The sequence below is a fragment of the Cyanistes caeruleus genome, chromosome 8 (genome assembly GCF_971803275.1).
Source record: "Cyanistes caeruleus chromosome 8, bCyaCae1.hap1.1, whole genome shotgun sequence".
NCBI classification, from domain to species: Eukaryota; Metazoa; Chordata; class Aves; order Passeriformes; family Paridae; genus Cyanistes; species Cyanistes caeruleus.
In genome coordinates, this window is record NC_141708.1 from 12,231,700 (window position 1) to 12,251,319 (window position 19,620).

Here is a 19,620-nt window from a genome sequence, read left to right on the forward strand (position 1 = left end):
GGAAGCAGTGAATTGAGATTTTTGTCCAAGTAACATGTTCCTTGTTACCTCTTAGGTTATTGAAAAGAATTCTGGTGGCTGGTGGTATGTGCAGATTGGAGAGAAGGAAGGATGGGCCCCAGCATCTTACATTGACAAGAGAAAGAAACCAAATTTGAACAGAAGAACCAGTACTTTAACCCGCCCAAAGGTTCCTCCACCAGCACCTCCCAGTAAACCAAAAGACTCTGAAGAAGGAACAACTCCTGGAGCAGTTTCTTCAGGAGATAGCCAGGACTCTCCCCACAAGCTGAAATATGAAGAACCTGAGTATGACGTGCCTGCCTTTGGCTTTGACTCAGAGTGTGAAGTGAGTGAAAGTCACCATGAAGAGGGCACTCCTGAAAAACGACTGTTTCAGCCCCTCAAGGCCTCGCCTGTGTCATCACTTCAGAAAGCTAAGTTCAAAGTAGGGGAGTCTTCAGAAGAAGTTGCTCATGAAGAAGAAACCATCTATGAAAATGAGGGGTTTAGGCGTTATGTGGAAGATGCTTTGTCAAACAAGGAATCTAGTGGGGATTCGGATTCTCAGAAAAGCTCCTCTCTGTCCTTGATCCGAAGGAATTCTCCATGTTCCAGCTCTCCTAAATCATCACTCGTGAAGCTCAAGACAGACAAAAACATTCAGCCTGATCTTGGAAAATGTCACTATTCCAGGAGTGAGGAGACAAAACCAAGATCAGCTTCAGATGTTGGCTTACGTAGTGTGCCAAGAACAGGCATGAAGAAAGATCCTGGGCAGAGTCCTTCCATCAGAGCAAAGCCAATCGTTAGGCCCAAACCCTTCCTGAACAAGGCAGACTCTCAGAGCCAAGAAAAGATGGATATTAGCACTTTAAGGCGTCAGCTGAGGCCAACGGGGCAGCTCAGAGGTGGACTCAAAGGTTCAAGAAGTGAAGAGTCTGCGAGCCCCCCCTGCACAGCTTCTGAGAACCAGGATGACCCTGTTCGAAGAAGCTCGGCTGATCTCATCACGACTCCTTCCCGTGGCATCTTCTGCGCCAGCCATACAGCCAAAACTGAGCAAGAAAATGACTCCAGATGTTTCTATGTGACCACTGACTCATACCAAAAGGTACAGGATTCTGAAATTTGCTTCCCAGCAGGAGTCGAAGTGGAAGTGCTGGAAAAGCAAGCCAGTGGATGGTGGTATCTGAAGTATGGAGACATGGAAGGCTGGGCTCCTTCCCACTATTTGGCTCTCCCTGATAACCAGCGAGAAACTACATCAGCAGAGACTGATTCCTCTTTTGCCAGGAACAGGAAAAATGAAAACAAGTCAAACAGTTTAGAGAAGATAGAGAAGAGGGTTCAGGCTTTGAACACCATCAACCAGAGCAAACGTGCAACACCACCCATCCCAAGCAAACCTCCTGGTGGCTTTTCAAAAGCATCAGGGCCAGTTAAAATGAGGAATGGTGTGAGGCAACTTGCTGTCCGTCCGCAGTCAGTGTTTGTGTCTCCACCACCGAAGGACAACAACCTGTCGTGCTCCTTGCGCAGAAATGAGTCTTTGACAGCTACAGATCAACTTAGGAACGTCCGTCGCAATTCCTCCTTCAGCAACGCGTGGTCACAGCCTGGTGACACAAAGGGAAAGCAGCCGGAGCGGCTGGGCACAGAGAGCTCTGAGACCACCTCCAACCTCCCCACGCAGAGGAACGGGATCCCTGTGTCTACAGTCAGGCCAAAGCCCATTGAGAAATCCCAGTTCATCCACAACAATCTCAAGGACATCTATGTTTCCATTGCAGACTATGAAGGGGATGAGGAGACTGCAGGGTTTCAGGAAGGTGTCTGCATGGAGGTCCTCGAAAGGAACCCAAATGGCTGGTGGTACTGCCAGATCATGAATGGTGTGAAGCCATTCAAAGGCTGGGTGCCCTCAAATTATTTGGAGAAAAAGAACTAATGTTGCAATATCTTAAACCTCCCTAATTTATACTGTTCCTGCTGTGTACGTGTGGAAAAAACCAATTGCTACACAAAAAGACGTTTCCCTGTGCTCCAGTTTGTTCAGAGGAGTCTATATGAGGACAAATCTGCCATGTTCTGGAGAGGTTTGTGTGGTTTACATGTTGTAAGCAACTATGAGGAAGATGCAGCATAGTCAAATGCCTTTTTGTGAAGCTGTTAATATTGTTGTATGTGTAACAGGGTATGACATCCCATCCTTCCCATTATTGATAGGAAACCAAACGTGTGCCTTTTGTGAGAGAAATACACATGCATCTACCTGGGGAGTTCTGTGCCAAACTGTTTTACAATCTTGGCTCCCTTTCTCCTCATTTGTGTCATCCGTGGAATACCCAAGAATTTTGAATGCTTTTCCACAACTTACAGTGAGAAGCAGCAAGTGAAAGTTTCTGAACTACAGAGGGACTCTAATCCTTTCGAGATGTTCATGTTTTTGTTTTTTTTAACTATACTCAACAGTTGGTAGGCCCAGAGTTGGAGCCTTTTCATCGTGAAGAGTTTTGGTCTCTGACTTCAGTGTTACAGCTAACTCACCGGAAAAGGCCATCAGGTGGTCTGGGTTGGGGGCTTTTTGTTTCCTTTCATTCTGTCTTGTTCTTTGAGTTGAGATTTCAGGTGTTTGAGGGCAGTGATGCCTACTGGTGCTTGTAAAAACAAACCTACAAACCCCTTGCTTAACTGTGTCTGTTACTATGTAGACTTTGTATTTGGTTCTGTGCCTGACTCCCGCCAGGTGATACTGGTTGATTCTTTTCCCAGAGTTGGGTTTCTCAAAAGTTATCTAAGTCAACAAAGTCCCTTAAGATACTAAAGACAAAACTGTCAGATGTGTTAGTTCTTGTTTTGCCCTCTGGTCCAAATCCAAGGGTGCTGACTGCTGGCAGGGCCCACCAAGATATTAGAAATATCTGTAACCTTCTGAAACATCAGTGTTTACAATGAGTGGGGAAAAACAAAAGCCATCAAACTCAGTCTGCACATAATTTGTATATTTTTGGGGAATTGCTTTTGTGTTTTGTTTTTGTCTTTTCTGTGCATTCTGGGTGTACTGTATTTTCTTTCCATGTGTGTCTGGTTTTACCAGAAAAGACTTAAAACTGAAGTAGGAGCCAAATATGTGTTTCTGTTCCCACTTGAACCCAAAGAGTACATTTGTACTGGAAAGTGGGCCTGGGCTTCTCAGGCTCAGAGATTTAATATCAAAGCAATTTGGTCTACAATGCATCTAACCAGGAAGCTGCCTCTTCTAGTTCCAGTTCTGTTTGCCTTTCTTAACTCATGTTTTGAAACATGGCGCACGGTGTGGGTGGTGTGGGATATGGAAGAGGTATCCATTGGAAAAGGCTGGGAATATGGAATAATTTGTGAGGTAGCCTTGTACTGTAAACGTAATTTACTAAATCCCTACTGTGTTTAAGGAAGTCATGCTTGGGGTTTTCTTAAATGGCCTTGTTAATCACTCAAGATCAATATCTAATTCCTTTAAATAATAGGCAGCATTGTAAATCTGTTCAAAGGGGGAAGGGGCAGACCATTTCACTACTGGTTTACACAAAGCATTACATGTCCTTTTTTCCACCAGTTTCATACTGATTTGGCTTGAAAGTTAAAGGTTCTAAAGGCTTCAAAATAGCTGGGATCAAGGGGCTGAGCAAAACAGCACAATAACACCATATGTTACTGGGGATGTTTCACTGCCAAAAAAAAAAAAGAGGAAATTTATGTTTCTCTTGTCTTTTTTCTTTTCTTTTCTTGTTTTTTTTGTTTTGTTTTGTTTTTTGTGTATGTGGTTTGGGTGTTTTATTAATTTCCGTGATAACACTGAGAGAGTTGCCTACAGCTGATGTGGCTGATGTCCTTTTGGTAGCTGAAACAACACCCAGGTGCCACAACTACAGGCTACAAACAGTGCTGTGGTTCGAGCAGCTCTCTGCATGCAGGTGGGGAGGGGAGGCTGTTTCTTTGGGATCCCTTCAAATTGTGGTGGCAGGAGAAGGTGTAAAGTGCACAACAGCTCATATCACAGTGCGGGGTCCTCTTTGTACCTTAATGTCTCACCCTATGATGTGTAAGAATGTGTCCAGTTAGCTACATCTTGCTGGATGTGTATCTGAGACATTGTGGCCCTGTCTCTCTACTTCTCCCCATTTTTAGTTGTACTAATATGGTAGCAGCCATAAAAGACTGCTGGAGCTGTTGTGAGATTATAATAGAAGTATTATATTCTTCTGCTGGACAGTATTAAATAGAGCAATACATAGAGTTATCTGCTAGATTGCAGTACTAATAGTAGTGACTTAGTGATTGGTATTAATGTTATGATTTATTTTAACAATAATGATGCGGAAGTGGTTCATTATTTTGAATTAATGCACTTTAACAATAAAAGAAACCAAAATGGAAGCCAATGCAGAGAACTAAGTGCATTATTTAAAGGTGCAGTATATAATTATCATTTTCTTGAAGCACATATTTATTAAGAATTAACTTATTATTTTAAATATTCTAAAGTTTTGTTTAATGACATTCCCACTAGGTCATCTCTTTGGGGGGATGTAAAGCACAGCTCCCAGATCTTCTGCATTGAGCCACTGAATTCTCTGAGTATGGTATGGCCTGACATGAGCCCCTAACCAAGGAGGGAAGAGCAGCAAGGAGACAGAAATGTATTCCAGGCTACTGGAAATACATCTGCATCCAGCAAAGCCAAGCTCAGGGCACTTCTAAACTGCAGGAGTCCTTGCAGGGTGTGGGGTGGCACAAGTGTTTCTGGCAGACAGTTCCAGCACCTGGCTGCCATGTGCCTTGCCCAGGGCTGGCCCCGTGGATGCAAGTTCTCTGTGAGGCTCAGGTTAGGAGGCGTCAGGATCTGCCCGAGGCAGCTCTGTAAGGGGCGTCCATGTGTCCCACAGCTCCTGTTCTATCTTGCTGCCTTGTTTCTCCAGCTCTGGCCTTTGCAGGGAGGTCGTTTTCAGGATGACACCACATGAGGGTGCCTGCAGCACTGCCAGGGTTTCCTCATGCAGCAGCTCCATGGCTCAGTTGCTGCTTTATCCCATCTCAGAGGCTCCATGCCTTCCTGAGGAGAGGCCAGGCTCTGGAGATGGGCTGCAGAGCCACACTTGTGGCCTCCCTCTGCCCTCACCTGTACCAGAAAGCAGATGGGGTGCAGATGGCCTACTTGGAGACAGAAATTATTGTTGGCCACCACTTGCCATGCTGGCTTCCACCCTGGTGGAAAAGCTTCCATTGGGCTTCCCTTCACTTGGTAGTTGTTTTGGCTGCTTGTGTTTAAAAGGGCGCTTTTAAAACAAATGCTCCCTATGCAATTTTTCCTATTCCTGCCTTACCATTGTTATAGTATCTCTCACAGAGATGCTCTCTTTTTTTTTAATTCTTTCAATTGAGAGATATCAGGAAAATAATTATTATTTTTTCCATCAGTGAGCAGCTAGTTTTGGTCAGTTCTACTGACACCCTAAATAGCAAGCCCCTCACTCTTAGCTGAGTGAAGAAGAGAGAAAGGCCTTAAGCTATATCAGAAAAGCTGACTGCAGGGCAGGAAAACCTAGCAGAGTACTCAGAGGACAGTGTAATGCTAGAAGTGTTTTAGCTCTTTTCTAAAAATGTAAACGTCGCCTTTTATTTACTAAATTTGCCAGAACTGACACTGGATCGAGAGCAATATTTAAGTGTAATGTACACCTCAGTGAACACTCAATGCAGAAATCAATAGTACTGTTTAAATTTCTCTTTCTGGTTTATTCCTGAACCAGCTTGTTAAGAGGAAGAGTCTGCAGGGCTTGAGCAAAGCCATTTGCAGCTGAAGGGGGCCCTCCTCTGGGGAGAGAGGTGGCTGCTTTTGCTGTCTTGCTCTCACCCACCCTCTGTATTTTCCAAAAAGTCTTGAATTTGGACCAGCAGAAATTCCAAAGTCCAATGCCAGAGAACAAAATTAAAGAATGTGAAAATTGTGTCTTGCTGTATACTGCAACTTTAATAATAATGAGCACTTCTGAGTTCGTTATTGAGGTTTATATAATGCCTGAAAAGTTTATTTGCTGGTTTCCCTTGTATCCCCTTTCAAAACACATTCTCATAACAGCAAGAGTCATGCATTTTGTTAGGAGTCCTTCCCCATGGGAGGCAACTCTGGTCCATTGTTTTAGCTGTCATTCCATGCAATGGATGAGTGTAGTTGTATGTATCAGTCCTTTGCAAGCCAAATCTTTCAAGACAAAAGAGATGATGGGCACATGTTGGGGTACTTAACTGATGTGTCAACAGGAAGTTTTGGAATTGATGTATTCAATAATAGAAAATACACAATAAGGAAAGATTGGAATTGTCTTGCAGCTAGACTCTTCAAAATGGAAATTCACATCTGCATGGGTATAGCTAAAAAATGCATTTCTCCCTTGTGGATGTGTTCCCTAATGACTCCTTCCATTGTGATGCTATAAAGTTTGACGAAGGCATTATATAATTGTTTTCATCACTTTCAGATCTTAATGAATCATATTTTATTGTAATATATATTCATTGCTTTCCTCAGTTAAAAAGAAAGTTACTGCTTTTATCTTATATGAAAAACAAGGGAATTTGATAAAGCATTCATTATTTTCATATTACTAGTATTAACAGGATAGAACTAGTACTATTTAATTTTAGATCTTCATAGCTAGCTTGTTAATAACTCATTATTTTCCTGTGTTGTATCCTACTATTCTTTCTATTTTTTCCCAAATATTCTGCATTCTTGAGAAAAAGCAAATCCAATGAGTGGATAAGTGCAATATTCATAGAATAAACAGGCCCCTCATCCAGGACTTGGAGTGGAACGTGCAGTGTGAAATGTTTGCAATTCTCTATTCATGCACTCTTAGGGAAGGGGAAATGCAGTGGAGGGGGCAACTGGATGAAAACAGGACCCTTGGGTAGGTAGAGACTGACAGCTGGGGTGGCTTGGGTTGGGAATGGCTGCTTTCCATAAAAAAGTATCACCTGTTAGTGAAAGTATAAGGATTATGCAGCATGTTGTCAAGATTATGTATAGAATGTGCATTAACATCCTTATCAATACAGGACTTCTAAGCTATGCTTGAAACACTCTATATGTCATCCATGCATGATTCCGTCTTCTGGTTTGTCTCTGCTGGCTACGTCCTCTGTTGCACTTCAGAATTGGTGGTAACTTCAGAAGGGAAAATAATTCTGCTGGTGCAGTCCCAAGTTTGGATACTGTATTTTTATCTCTATTTATTGCAAGAGCTATGGGAATATTTTTACAGGTCCTTTCTTTTCTGTCATTATTGTTAACCTAGGAAGAAAAAGTCTCCCTTTTATCTGGGTTAATTCTCACCTGCAGAATTTCACAGATGTTTTAGACATTGATTTCATATTTCTTGGCTTGCAAAGGTGGATCTCTCAGGTCCTAAATCAATTTGGGCAGAAACTTTGCCCTTCAAAAGAGGTATTGTCTTAAATTCTATTTGAATGGAAGGAGAACTTCCATCTGTCAAAAATAATGTGACTTTACAGGTAGCAGTAAAATCTACTACCTTTGAAAAACTGGACTATTTTTGTAAGGTGCAAGAGAAATGTGAAAGCCGGAGCACTTGACTCTCTGAGTTCTGGGAAGTACATCTCCTGTGGCTCTAGTTCATTACTCTGGAGAGGGGATGTACCTCCATTTTCTGCTTAATTTTTGTCCTGCTGTTCTTAGGTTTGTCAAAAAGCTTTAGTATTACCAGAGACCTTTGCATTCAAACAGAAAAACTGAATTCTGCAGCTGTACTGAAATAATATCAAACACGTGATTTTGAAAAACCTCTAATACTTTACCAATTAGGAATCTGGTTTTGAGGAGCCAACTTAATTCTTTCACACGCTCTCCTCTGAACTGGCAAGAAGCCCATGAGCATCAGTAGAGTTACACTGACAGAAGAGCCCTGTGGGTGCTCAGCATGGACCGTTCTCAGCAAAAGCAAGCTCTGTGCACTCTGTTCCTACACCTCCAAAGGGTGCACAGGACTGCTTAGCCTTGGTGCTGCCCTGCCATGATCCACTGTGCTGCAAATCTTGCAGCTTTTTAAAACCAGCTGGAGCTTTGCTGCTATTTGCTGGTGGTTTTCCATCACCAGCAGCTCCTTCTCTGTCAGCTTCAGATGCTATTTAGCCACAAGTGCTGTGTATCAGTTCAGTGTTTGATAGCTGCCAACAGTACCAGTATGATGGTCTGAGAGCATATATTTGTCTAAGTTATTTTGTTTTCACTTGCTTTTTGTTGCTTGCTAGAAGCAGGGACCAGCACTACAATGATGCATGGGGAATGTGTCTGCACACTTGAACTGTTTGATGGCCTCTGCTAACGATGCCCAGTGCTTGTGTTGCTCTTTCTCTCTCTCTCTGTGCTGCTCAGTAGTCATGTCTGTTGTGTGTTTCTGTAATTTTCAAATAAAGTACTGTACATAAGGCCGGATGCAGAAGCCCCCAGTCAGTTGACTTTGGGTTGGGATGTAGGTTGCTGTTGCTGCTTTTCCTTCTCCATCTTAGACCCAATTTGGAGCAAAGCACAGGTGTCTGTAAAAAGTCACCCATAATTCTGCTTTGGGGTGTCAGTTTTGCAGGGTGTGCCAAGGGTGGAACGAGGAGATCTTTTCTCCTGTGTGCCCTTGCATCAGGGCTGGGACTCCGCAGCAATTCCTGGGGCGGAAGCTGCGCCGCACTGCGTGCGGACATGGCTGGCATAATCAGAACAAATTTGTTTCCCCCATTTTATATTGTCAGGGCTGGGCTGGTCCCATCAACTATGTTTTCATTTGTTCTTGCATCAAGGTAGTGTTGATTTTTAGTTGGAGAGTGCAATTTTTTTATTTTTTTTGTGTTTGTTTTTTTATAAATAAATTTGGTTTAAAGCTTCACACTGGCGTTTTACAGACCTGTTCTTGTCAGCGTAAGCCACTACTGTCCTGAGTTGAGACTCCTGTTTGTTACTGAATTAAAATTATGGGAATTATGTTGATTATGATGATTTGAAAAGAAATTAGGAAATAAATTAGAAGTAACTATATTGGCAGGGGAGAGATAGATAAAATATGAGGAAAATGATGTTTTTAATAAGGCAAATTAATTATTTGGTCCGACACTGCAGGTGCTTTCTCTGTATAGATGGTTTAAATACATCACTGCTCTGTGATAGGATTTTTTGTTTTTGAGAAAAGTTTCAATCCCTAACATACTATGATAATCTGTATCCTGAAGCCACCAGTCCACCAACAGAAGACAAACATAGGTTATATGCTTGTTGTAGTTGAGGCAGTTTGTGTGTCTGGACATTGCATACACAGAGGTTCAGCTGGTGGAGTGGGCAAGCATTGCTGTTCTAGATCTGTCCATGTGGGCAGGAACAGCCCTGTGCTAGCACTACTTCTGGAACAATGTTTGTTTTAGTGACTTCTTCCTGATGCTGAGGGTTATTTGGTTACAATGGTACCTGTCTTGGTCCCTGTTTGGTGGAGGAGAAAAACAGGTGTAAGGGAGAATCACTTGGCACTAAGAAAATTTTTAAAATACAAGATATAATATTTAGGTAAGCATTTCAGGCTTCTCCAGATATTCCCCATGAAAGCCGTTATATTGACTCAGTATTTGGTGGCTGAAAGGTAAGCAATGTGGCAGCATTCTCTGTGCAAACAGTTCTTTTGTGGTTGGAGAGCTTATTCTTGAGCTGCTTCTGGGTCATGAGGGATAAATAAACAAAATCTCATCATCAGCCTTGGGTGATGACTAGAGGGCCATTGAATTCTGTTCTGACTCTGGGTCAGAACACATTCATTTGGTTTGTTTCTGTCCCCTTGAAGCAGGACAGAAAAGAATAGTGCAGTCACTGGAACTTAGCCTGTAGTAATTAGTAAACTGGAACAAATGAAAAAGAAAAGAAAAATAAACCTTTTAAAAAATTATGTATTTCACTGAACAGCTGACTTAATCTTGGGCTTTCAGGGAAGGAGGAAGTTAGAATTGCTGCCAGTTGCTAGGAGGAATTTTTCTGTGTCATGCTGAGCAGGCCTGCTGAAAGGTCTTGGTCATTACTCGTGACGAGTTCAAACCTTGGAATATTGCAAAAGCAAAGCGTGTAGAGCATTACAATGACTTTTTTTCTACTGAGGGTTCAAAGTGAGTGTTGTGGGGCCAGTAGTGTACAGTGTGAGTCCATTTCTGCTGTCTGGCTGACTTGCACAATACATCATTGCTGTTCCTTTATTGCAGATTTAATTGCAGACAGCAGTGCTTATTACTCTGCTAGCAGTGTTTAGGGAGAATCATGTAGATGAGCGTCCTCAGTTAAGGCTCAGTATGAAATGTCATGTCAGGAGAAGTCCTGCCAGCAGTTTGATTGATTGCTGCTTAGGCTAAAGTTCAGGTGCAGATAACTCCAGGTAGGTGTTGAAAGCAGCTCAGATGGCTGTGCACATCTGTAGCTGTTAATTAGCCCAGATTATCTCTACAAACTATGGGTAGTGAGTTACTGGGAGCCTAGAACTTCACCTTGTTGGTGAAGGAAGGCTGAAATTTGTTTGAGCTGTTGTGCTCCTCTGCATTAGCAGAGCAGTGGCACATGTCTGAACTGGAAGCTTCTCGAGGGTTTGCTGTCCCAGATTTTCAGTTGACCAAAAATATAAAAAAAGAAATTAAAAAATAGGGATCTAGGCCTGGTCTAAGGAAGGTTTTGCAGTGGGTTTCTTGGGTGGTTGATGTTCTTATTGTGACCTTGAAAACTAGATACTGTTGTCATTTCTGTGTTGGTGAGAGCTCCATCCTTTAGTGGTTAGGTGGTGGGAATGTACCTGATAGGAGCTTGGAATCTTGGGAGGGTATGTCGGTGACCAGAGATAGAGAAATGTGTGGCTGGTCTTAGTGTGTGTGGGGTCAAGTTGGTGACACTTTTTTGTCTTTTGTTTGTTTTGTTTTTAATACGGGAACCAATTTGTCTGTTCTGCTTGGGAAAAGGTCTAGAAGTTGGTGTGGTTTCTGTTGCAGTAAATATGAGAAGGAATTAGCTGAGAGTTTGTTTCTTTGTTTTTTTGTTTGTTTTGGGTTTTTTTAAGAGAGTTTGTGGGCAGGAGACCATTTAGTTTGTTTTGGGTTGCAAGTTAAGCTAAGAGAGGAAGAAAATGAGTCTGGGGAAATCCTTTTTTGTGGTAACAGCTTTAGACCATATTTTGTTGTGGCCTCTGATCCAGCTCCACTGAAGGCAGTGGAGTGACTATTGTTGATCATGTAGATGTTAAAGCTTTTGGTCATTAATTAATTCTTAGAGAAGTGACAGGTATCTTGACATACACAGTATGTCATAGCAAATGTGAGCTAGAGACAGAAATAATAACTAGCTTCAAGAATTGTTCAGTTTTTGTTTAATGAACTTGAGATGCTGACCAGTTGGATAAAACTGTTTGTACAATGAACAATTCCTGCAAGGGTTCAGATGTGCTTGGGTCTATGAGAAGTTTTCCTAGGGAAGGAAATCATATGCATGAGAAAAAGTCATCCCAGTAAAACTGAAATCCAGGAAAGTGGCACTTTCTGCATTTAACAGTATCTTTTGTCATTGATGGTCAGAGTTATTGTTAATGAGGGAGGGGTTAGATGCCCCAGTCTGTCTGAACTGGCATGAAACAGATCTTTTTGTGACCAGTCCCTGAGTCTGTGTGTAAACCTTTGGGAAGACTGCATGCAGATTAGAGTGCTAGTTAACAAAATGAGCAATTTTTCTGTGGGCCAACACAAAAGATATATTAGCAATGAGGAAAACATAAATCTCGTTTCTCCCAAGCGACTCTCTAGAAATTTCCATCAGACTTCAGCACAAGTCAGCTGGGACCTGTAAGGATTTAGCTGATAGACACTGGGGGCCTGTTTCTGTGACTTGAACAAAAGAAGTGTGGCTTTGTTCCAGCAAGAATTAATGAAATCATCATAGTACAATGTTTTCATTTGCTCTGGATTTGACAGTGGTGGGGGAAATGAGCTGTGAAAAGCATTATCTCCCCCTTAATCCAGATTTTCAGACTTTGACTGCAGTGCCCTATTTCAGAGCTGTCCTCATGGCTGTGCCCTGTGTGGGACAGGGAAAGCACTCAGAGGGGCTGCCCTCCTCTCTGTGCCATGACCAACTGCTTGCTCAGAGAACTGCAAAACAATGTAAAGTAATTGAGGTTTTTTCCCTAGACCAGCATGCTCTAAAACAGCGAAGTAAAAACAAGTGCTTGTTTTTGGAAATTTTAATCATGTCTGTTTGTAAAGGTGAAAACTCTGTACAGGTCTCTCAACAGAGAATGAGGAACACCATCTGTCTTGGGCAATTGTACATATGAAGATGTAGAACAAAGACTTCAGATTACTGTGCTTAGAAGTAGATCTCAGCATTTTTCTACAGGCATTTGTTAGAGTTGTTACTTTGAAAATGAACAGCATTTAATAATGGTTCATCAGGACTTCTCAAAAATTCCTACAGGAAAGGAAAAGCCAATTTGAGTCCTGGACACTTAGAGGAGAGAGACTTGTAAGAAACATAAAATATTTCCAGTTGCTTTATGAACCTCATTTTTCTTCTGGGATTACCACAGGTCCTTGTGAATGTGTCGTGGCACACACTAGTGCTGTGACACCTCTTTGCAAAAATTCAGAACCCTGCATTTGTTGGGCATGTGTGTATTGGAAAATATGAGCCTAAAAAGGCCTTGGAGTAAACTACAACTGATAAAAGAACTCCTGATTTGCGTGTTCCAGATATGCTGAAATAACTTGCATTGAGGCAACTTCAGCTCCTCTCAGGCATCTGCCATCACCCACCCTGGCAGCTCACAGGTGCCGCGGTGGTGGAGGATGGCAAATGTTGGTGGAAAGGGAAATTCAGGATGCACGCTGTTACTGCTCTTGCTGGTCCTCAGCTGTCCTGAAGTCAGAGCTCTGCTGGGCCGAAGCAGGAGCAGACCCTTGGCACAGTGTTTGCCATGTCCCACAGGGCTCTGCCAAGCGCTCTGAGTGATCTTTGCTGACCTGGGGGCTGCTGCCCAGCCAGGATGCTCCCTCCTCCCTGTGTGCAGGACCTGGGAGGTTGCGAGGGACTGCCAGAGTTTGAGAAGTGTTTTCTCAGAGATATTACAAGTTCTTGTGAACTTGTGAACCTATAATGTTTTCAAAGACTTGGGCAGAAAGGACTTGCTGAACAAATTGTACCTGTCATCTCCCAGTTCATTGATTGCTTGGACCAAAGGTGGTGCTAAATCTAATCTTTATCTGTAATATTTATATTTTGTTGGATTTATTTTTTTTAAGTGTTTGATAAAACAGATGCAGTGTCCTTCTTACATGAGAAATTTAGTCCCAGCTTGGGACATGGCAAAACTCCCTGGACCTTCAGGGCCCAGGATTGTTGCCTGTTACCATTTGAGCAGGCTTGCAGTGTTCGGGGGGAGGTGGGAAAAGGGTACTCTGTCTTCAAATGCTTGCAGACTGTAAGAATTGACTTGTGATTTGTTTGTTTGTTTGTTGGTATTTTGTTTACAACGCCTCTTATGCCCTAAGGAAAAATAAATTTTTGACCTTTTTAATTGTGATCCAGTTGGTTTGTTTTGTTGAGGTTTTTCTTAATTTTTTCAGTACTGTTTTGATTACACTTGAATTCTACTGAATTTATCTTTCCCAGAATAACTTGTAATTTGTGCATTCATGCAACTGCAAATTTCATCTTAGGCTAAATGGACCTTGTCTTGTTCCCGGCTGAAATTGTTGCTGTATGCTGTATTTTTGTGGTTTTCTATTCCACGAAGTTTATGGAAAAGTCACCTCAGCCCTCAAACATGAAGAACTTCTGTGTTGTACAAGTTCTTAAGGTTTACAGTACTCAGAGAAGGATGTTTCTTGGAGAAGGATAGGTTCCAAATAAGAAGAAAAATCATGCTTTTACAGAAGTGGTGCTTTGGTTCTGTGATTAGGGTTGCTCTGCAAGGTGAGATGAGCTCTGTGTGCAGTGTGCAGAGCAGGTGGTGCTTGAACGTGGGATACCAAGGTCTGATCCTGCAAGGTTTCTGGCCACTGCTCTTACCTGTCTTTGAAGGTTGGAGGCCCAAATAGCTCAACAAGTAGAAGGTCATTGCTATGCAAAGCCACAGACAGGTAAAACTGAAGTTTCTGGTAATGGATCCCCTCTCCTTATGCAAGGATATCTCTTGGGGGTGCTGAAGGCAGTGGATTAGGGGGTATATTGGGGGAGGAAGTTATAACAAGGGATCTAATAGTAGAGGGTAACAAGGTTGGTTTTTAACTCTTCAGTTCCCAGCCTGACTGGAAGAGATGTTCCTCTGGGCTGGCATGTAGGTGGATGGTGCACAAGGAGTCCTGTTCAGGCACCCCAGCTGTCTGAAGGATGCCAGGTATTGAATCTGATACAGCACACAGTCCTGGGCACGAACACAGTGGCAAGTGGGACTGGAAGCTGTGCCCTGTCTTCCCTTTGTGTTGAGTGAGCCAAACAGCTTGAAAGGGTTTTCTTGGGCTGGCAATCAGTATTTACTAATGTATCCCCTTCTACACTGTAACTCACTGTTAATTGCTCCCTTCTTGCCCATTTTTCTCGGAGAACCACTACCAGAATTGTGCTGCACTCAAGACTGAATTTTTCTGGTCCTACTTTAGTGTATTTGCAGTGTTTGTTAAAATCGATGTCGGGAGGAGCGGGGGCTGAGTTCCGGGCCGGGCATTGAGCACCAGGTGGCGATGCCGGCCCAGCGCTGCAGCTCCCGGACCGCTTTCGGAGCATCCTCCCTCTCATCTTCCTCCGCCTCCTCTCGGCCGCCGCGGGCTGTGCCGGGACCAGCGCCGCGCTGCCGGCGTTCCCTCACTGGGGAAGGTCAGTTCTGCTCCACACACTTGGTCTTGGTGGAGAATAGCTTGGGAGCAATGGCGAAATTGCAGCTCTGGTTGGGTTGTGGTGAGGTGATGGTGGTGGCCTGCGGAGGGCAGGGCAGGGTGCCTCCAGTGATGCTCGGCAGATGAGGATGCGAAGCTCGCTGGGGCTGTTGCAAGTGGCAGCTGCATGAGGGGCTGCGCAGGCTGAGGCTGTCAGGAGGAACACCTGGTGGATGTGCCATGGTCCCCCTTGCCAAGGAAGGGGAAGATCCGAGTTTGGCCCAAAGCGTTAGCACTTGACTCATCCTAATCTGTGGCAGTGTTCCAGCAAGTCAGTGCCACCAGTTTCCAGGACATTCTGTGTTGTGCAACCCTGTCCCTCATTCCTGAGGGAATGAGGAGACTTTCCAGACCCACTAGGGGTGCTCCAATCCCAGGAAAGACAGGAGCTGGAACAGCTCTTGGAGGGCAGCACACAGCTCTGCAGACTTGCCTTGTCCCAACAGCTGGGATCTCCTCAGGCTGGTGTTGGAGAAGTGGTTTTGCTTCACCCAGCCTGGAATGGTTTAGGCCACTGAGGAGCTGTTAGAGTGGAATGGCTTCAACTGGAGCAGCTGAGGACACAACTCCTGGTGATGTCCTGGGATGTCCCTGACCCTTGGCAGATGGAACACCCACACTGAGGGAGATGCCACCTCAAATATGTCCCGTGACAAGAGTGTGATCCAGATAGTCTCTCATCTACTGAATAGTTAAAAAGATGAGAGGAAGATCTCACATTTGTTGTATTGTAAGTGTCCTCCTGAGCAGATACCTGCAACAGAGGAGTGGGTTTTGAGGAAACTGGCATCACCTTTGAAGAGCCCAAATTCCCTTTGAGTCTGTGTCCCTTGCTACATACTCGGGAAGCATCTGCATCTTACCTCAGCATCTCACTTGTTCAGACCACATTGTCAGTGTGCCTTCTCAACGTGTTGCTCAGTTCAGGGCTGGAATGGTACTGCTCTGCCTCATCTTCAGCCACCCTACCTGCCCCTCCTAGGCTGAGCAACGTGTCCTGGGTTTCCTCACAGTACACATTCTCTTGTGCTGGTGGAGGGCGCTTTTTTGTGGTTGCAGAAGAGACTGTAAACAAGACAGTGAGAGTAAAGAAGCTGTGACCTCTCTTTGGGGAGGGAGAAGAGGCTTGGGATTGTGGGCCTAGCTTTCAGGAATGCTGTTAGCCCTTGCTTTTACTTCTGTGCTTTCCTTTATTCCTTATGTGTGTGTGGTGTCCGCCAAGAGGATATTAATATCCACCTCCCAGCACTCTTCCACCCTCAAACACTGAAGGAAAGCCTGAGATCTCTCCACCCAGCTCCCCCTAAGCACAAGCCTCTCATGCCACCCTTGCTTCCACCTCAGCCTCTCACTGTGCTGGCCATCGTGTTCTGCTGCTCTTATGAAGTGGTAAAGTGGACTCGAGTCAGCCATGCTGCTGCAGGATATCTAAATCAACTTTATTCACGATCACAGTTATCCAATTAATTTTTCACAATGAGTTATTCTTGTCTTTAAACAGAACACAAAACATCTTAAAGTAAAGCAATGAAATGCAGATGACACAACACAGAGGTACATGGGAACCTACACCAGTCAAACAAAACAAAGGATTAGGATTTTTGTTATTTTTACTGATTTTGCTGGTTTTTTTTTCCTCCCTGGAGAGAGCCTTTTTCTCCTCCCTGCTTCCAGCTGGAGGCCAGCCTATGCAGGGGTAGGACTGAACCCCAATTTTAGAACTCAGATGCTGGGGAGCTTTCAGCTTCTCCTAACTGCTAGAGTTTGGTCCACAGTAAAACAAACACAGTTAATATATTAAAACACTCTCAATTGAAAAGGTGAAAAGGGAATTTACACCACTGCACTGGAACCCATGGATGGAATTTCTTGAAAAATAAAATATACCCCTTGGCTTTCCCTGCATGGAGGAGGACTGGTCCCACTGGTGTGGTGAAGGCTCGGGAGGCTGCTTATTGCACGTTTCCCCACATCCACTGTTTCATCAATACCTTCTTCCCTCTTGGGTTCCTCCTTTTTGAAATCTTTGCACTCGAGTTTGTGTAACTACTGAGAAAAGCTCCCTGTGTGTGCTGGTCACAGTCAGAGCTGGCTGGGGTGCCTGAGGACCGGCTGTGCTCCTTGCAGGGCTGCTCTGGCTTCCCCCAGGTTCTGCCTCCCAGCCTCCTCCTGTCCCTCAGTGAGGGCATCTGGGAATGGGAGCCATGAGCTCTGGAGCTGGGCCAGGGCTGGGTTTGGGTTGTACATCAGAGGTATGCCAGGAAATAACATAAATCCCTGTCACCTAGAGTATCAGCGTTCAAGCTCGGCAGGGCAGGCTGGGGGGAGCTGCAGAGCCCCAGGTAGGCTGCAGTGCTGGTGGCACCTTCAGAGAAAGGCTCTACAATGCACTCCCCAGTGAGTAGTCTCTTTTTGCATCTCTTTGAGAGACAGAGCAAGGATGTGTTTTCCAGGTGTTTTTAGGAGCAGCCTCTGCCAGTGTGGGTGGTAAAAACCCACCTGCTGTGGGGGGACAGGGAGGGGGGCATGATGTCCCCTGCAGCAAGTTCATGTGTGCATTAAATGCTGTTCTCCCTACAGCACACTGTTCCCCTCTATCCCATCAATGGCCAAATGCTGGCATGCAAGAAAAGGATGTGACTCCACAGCCTCCCCTGCTCTGCCAGATGGGTGATATGGTGGAGGCAAACTCCACTGCTGTGGCACCCTAGCCCTGACTCCCTCTCAGGACCCAGACACAGTCTCTCCCTCCCCTGCAGCCCAGAAGGCAGCAGGATGCGTGGGAAGGAAGGCAGACAGCTTCTACTGCTGCCCAGCCACCCGGCCCAGACCCAAGGGCCAGCAGCCCTGGGTCACACCTGTGGCCATGGCAGAGCAGCAGTTGTTTGCATGGGAATCACCATTGTTCCTGCTGGGCACAGCCAGGTTCCTGACTCAGGCAGGAGAGAAGGAGATTTGTTTAAATAAACCAAAGCAAACCAAACCCCTCAAGTTTTTTTCTCATTCCTTACTTCCTAACACATAAGGACAGCCGTGTCCTGCCGGTATGGCTGTGAAGAGCTGAGTACCACCCGGCTGGTTTTGTCTTAAAGCACAGTGATAAAGTTACCAGTAAAGGTAACCCACAGATGTGTGGGTTTATACATTCTTCCCCGGTGAGGCTGGGTTTTTTCCTCATAAGTGCTGTCTGGATGGTAGGGGGAGAAAGGTTGAGGGAGTTATGTTTCCTCTCCCACAGGTGCATGGGAGAAGAGATGCTGCTGAATCCCTTGTGCTGCGTGGGGACCACACGCAAGTTGGTGGTGGTGGGGTTTGAGAGCTGCTCGTCATGCAGCAGGGTGGTGACAGGAGGTGGCTGATGCTGCTGAGAGGGAGCAGAGCTGTTGCCAGTGTTCCTTGCCAAACCCACCATGAAAGCCTCTGTCAGAGAATGGCAATGGAGGAGCTGGGGACAACCCTCAAGGGGCTGCCACGGGTCTGCTCTTCTGTCTGCAGAGATGGGGTGGGTTTTGCTTCACAAATCTTGGGTTCTTTTCTGCACTGGCCCCAGCCAGCCTCTCTGCTGTAGGTGTGCTTGCTGCACCTCCTTCGCTGGGTCAATGCTTCCCTTGCTCCATCCTAAGGAGCCTCCTCTGGTCAGGCTGGTTGTACACAGCAACACCTTGCTCGCTTCTTCTCTTCTGCCAAGCTGCCTCTGCATGTGGGGTGCCTCTGGAAGAAGATGTGTACCACTTGCTGTCTATGCTAAAGAGTAGAGACTCGCCTCTGCTGTGCATGGTGTGGAAAGGGATGATTGCACCAGCTGGCATTTTTTGAGATAAAATTTAAAATCACAAGGGAGAATAGTCCATAGCGACTTCCCTGACACTGGAGTTCAGCCCCAGGGCTTGCTTGGGGAGTAGAAGAGCAGCGTCTAAGCTTGTCTCATCTGTTGTCCATGGAAGAGGCGGTCAGGGTGGTGGTGGGTGACGGGTTTTGAATCTCCTGGGTGATGGACAAAGATCAAGTGGTAGGCCTATGTTTTTTCACAGCCTCCTCCCCACGTGCCCAGTCCCCACCACAGCATCTGCTGCTGCTCTAAGTGCTGCGGTACGTTTTGATGATATCTTTGATGGCCCGTCTGCAAATGGGGCAGCAGGCATTGGCCATCTTCTTGAGCTTCAGCCCACATGAATAGCAGAGACACATGTGTCCACAGGAGTAAATGACTGTGTCTACCACGTTCTCATAGCAGATGGTGCATTCATCTACCCAGGGCCCTGAGACGGATGGGGAGATGGGTGACTCAGGCAAGCTGCTTGGAGAGTTGGGAGCTGTGCCTGCAACACAAAAAAACATGGTCACTCTTCTTGCTTCCTGACATCCCAAGGTGATTTCTGTCCTGCAGCCACAAAGGGAGGAACTTTTTCCCTAGGAAAAATGCATGCTCCAGGACCAGGGTTCCTTCCTGTGACCTGCTGTCCTACTCACCAAGTCCTGGTTACATGCCAAGGCTCAAGGAAGCAGAAAGGCAACATTTACTGGGGTCTTCTGCCCACAAAGAGCAAGCCAAGAGACAGCTGTTCCCATGCAACAAGGATTTGGTAAGTTATGTATCCCACCATCAGTGCCTTGGGATTGTGCAGGTGTCTG

General features: G+C 45.1%; 2 protein-coding genes across 30 annotated transcripts in view; one reads left to right on the forward strand and one right to left on the reverse strand.

The window, feature by feature from the left end:
- Positions 1-8,939, forward strand: part of SH3PXD2A (SH3 and PX domains 2A) — a 243,399-nt gene extending 234,460 nt beyond the window's left edge. For all 26 annotated transcript variants that reach the window (XM_086899425.1, XM_086899424.1, XM_086899427.1 and 23 more), the window contains one exon: positions 56-8,939. In XM_086899425.1, coding sequence (XP_086755551.1) covers positions 56-1,951 — 1,896 coding nt within the window. In that variant the 3' untranslated portion in view covers positions 1,952-8,939. The remainder of the gene's footprint in view (positions 1-55) is intronic.
- Positions 8,940-16,406: 7,467 nt separating this feature from the next.
- Positions 16,407-19,620, reverse strand: part of NEURL1 (neuralized E3 ubiquitin protein ligase 1) — a 154,269-nt gene continuing 151,055 nt past the window's right edge. For all 4 annotated transcript variants that reach the window (XM_086899445.1, XM_086899448.1, XM_086899446.1 and 1 more), the window contains one exon: positions 16,407-19,307. In XM_086899445.1, the coding sequence (XP_086755571.1) occupies positions 19,066-19,307 (242 nt within the window). In that variant the 3' untranslated portion in view covers positions 16,407-19,065. The remainder of the gene's footprint in view (positions 19,308-19,620) is intronic.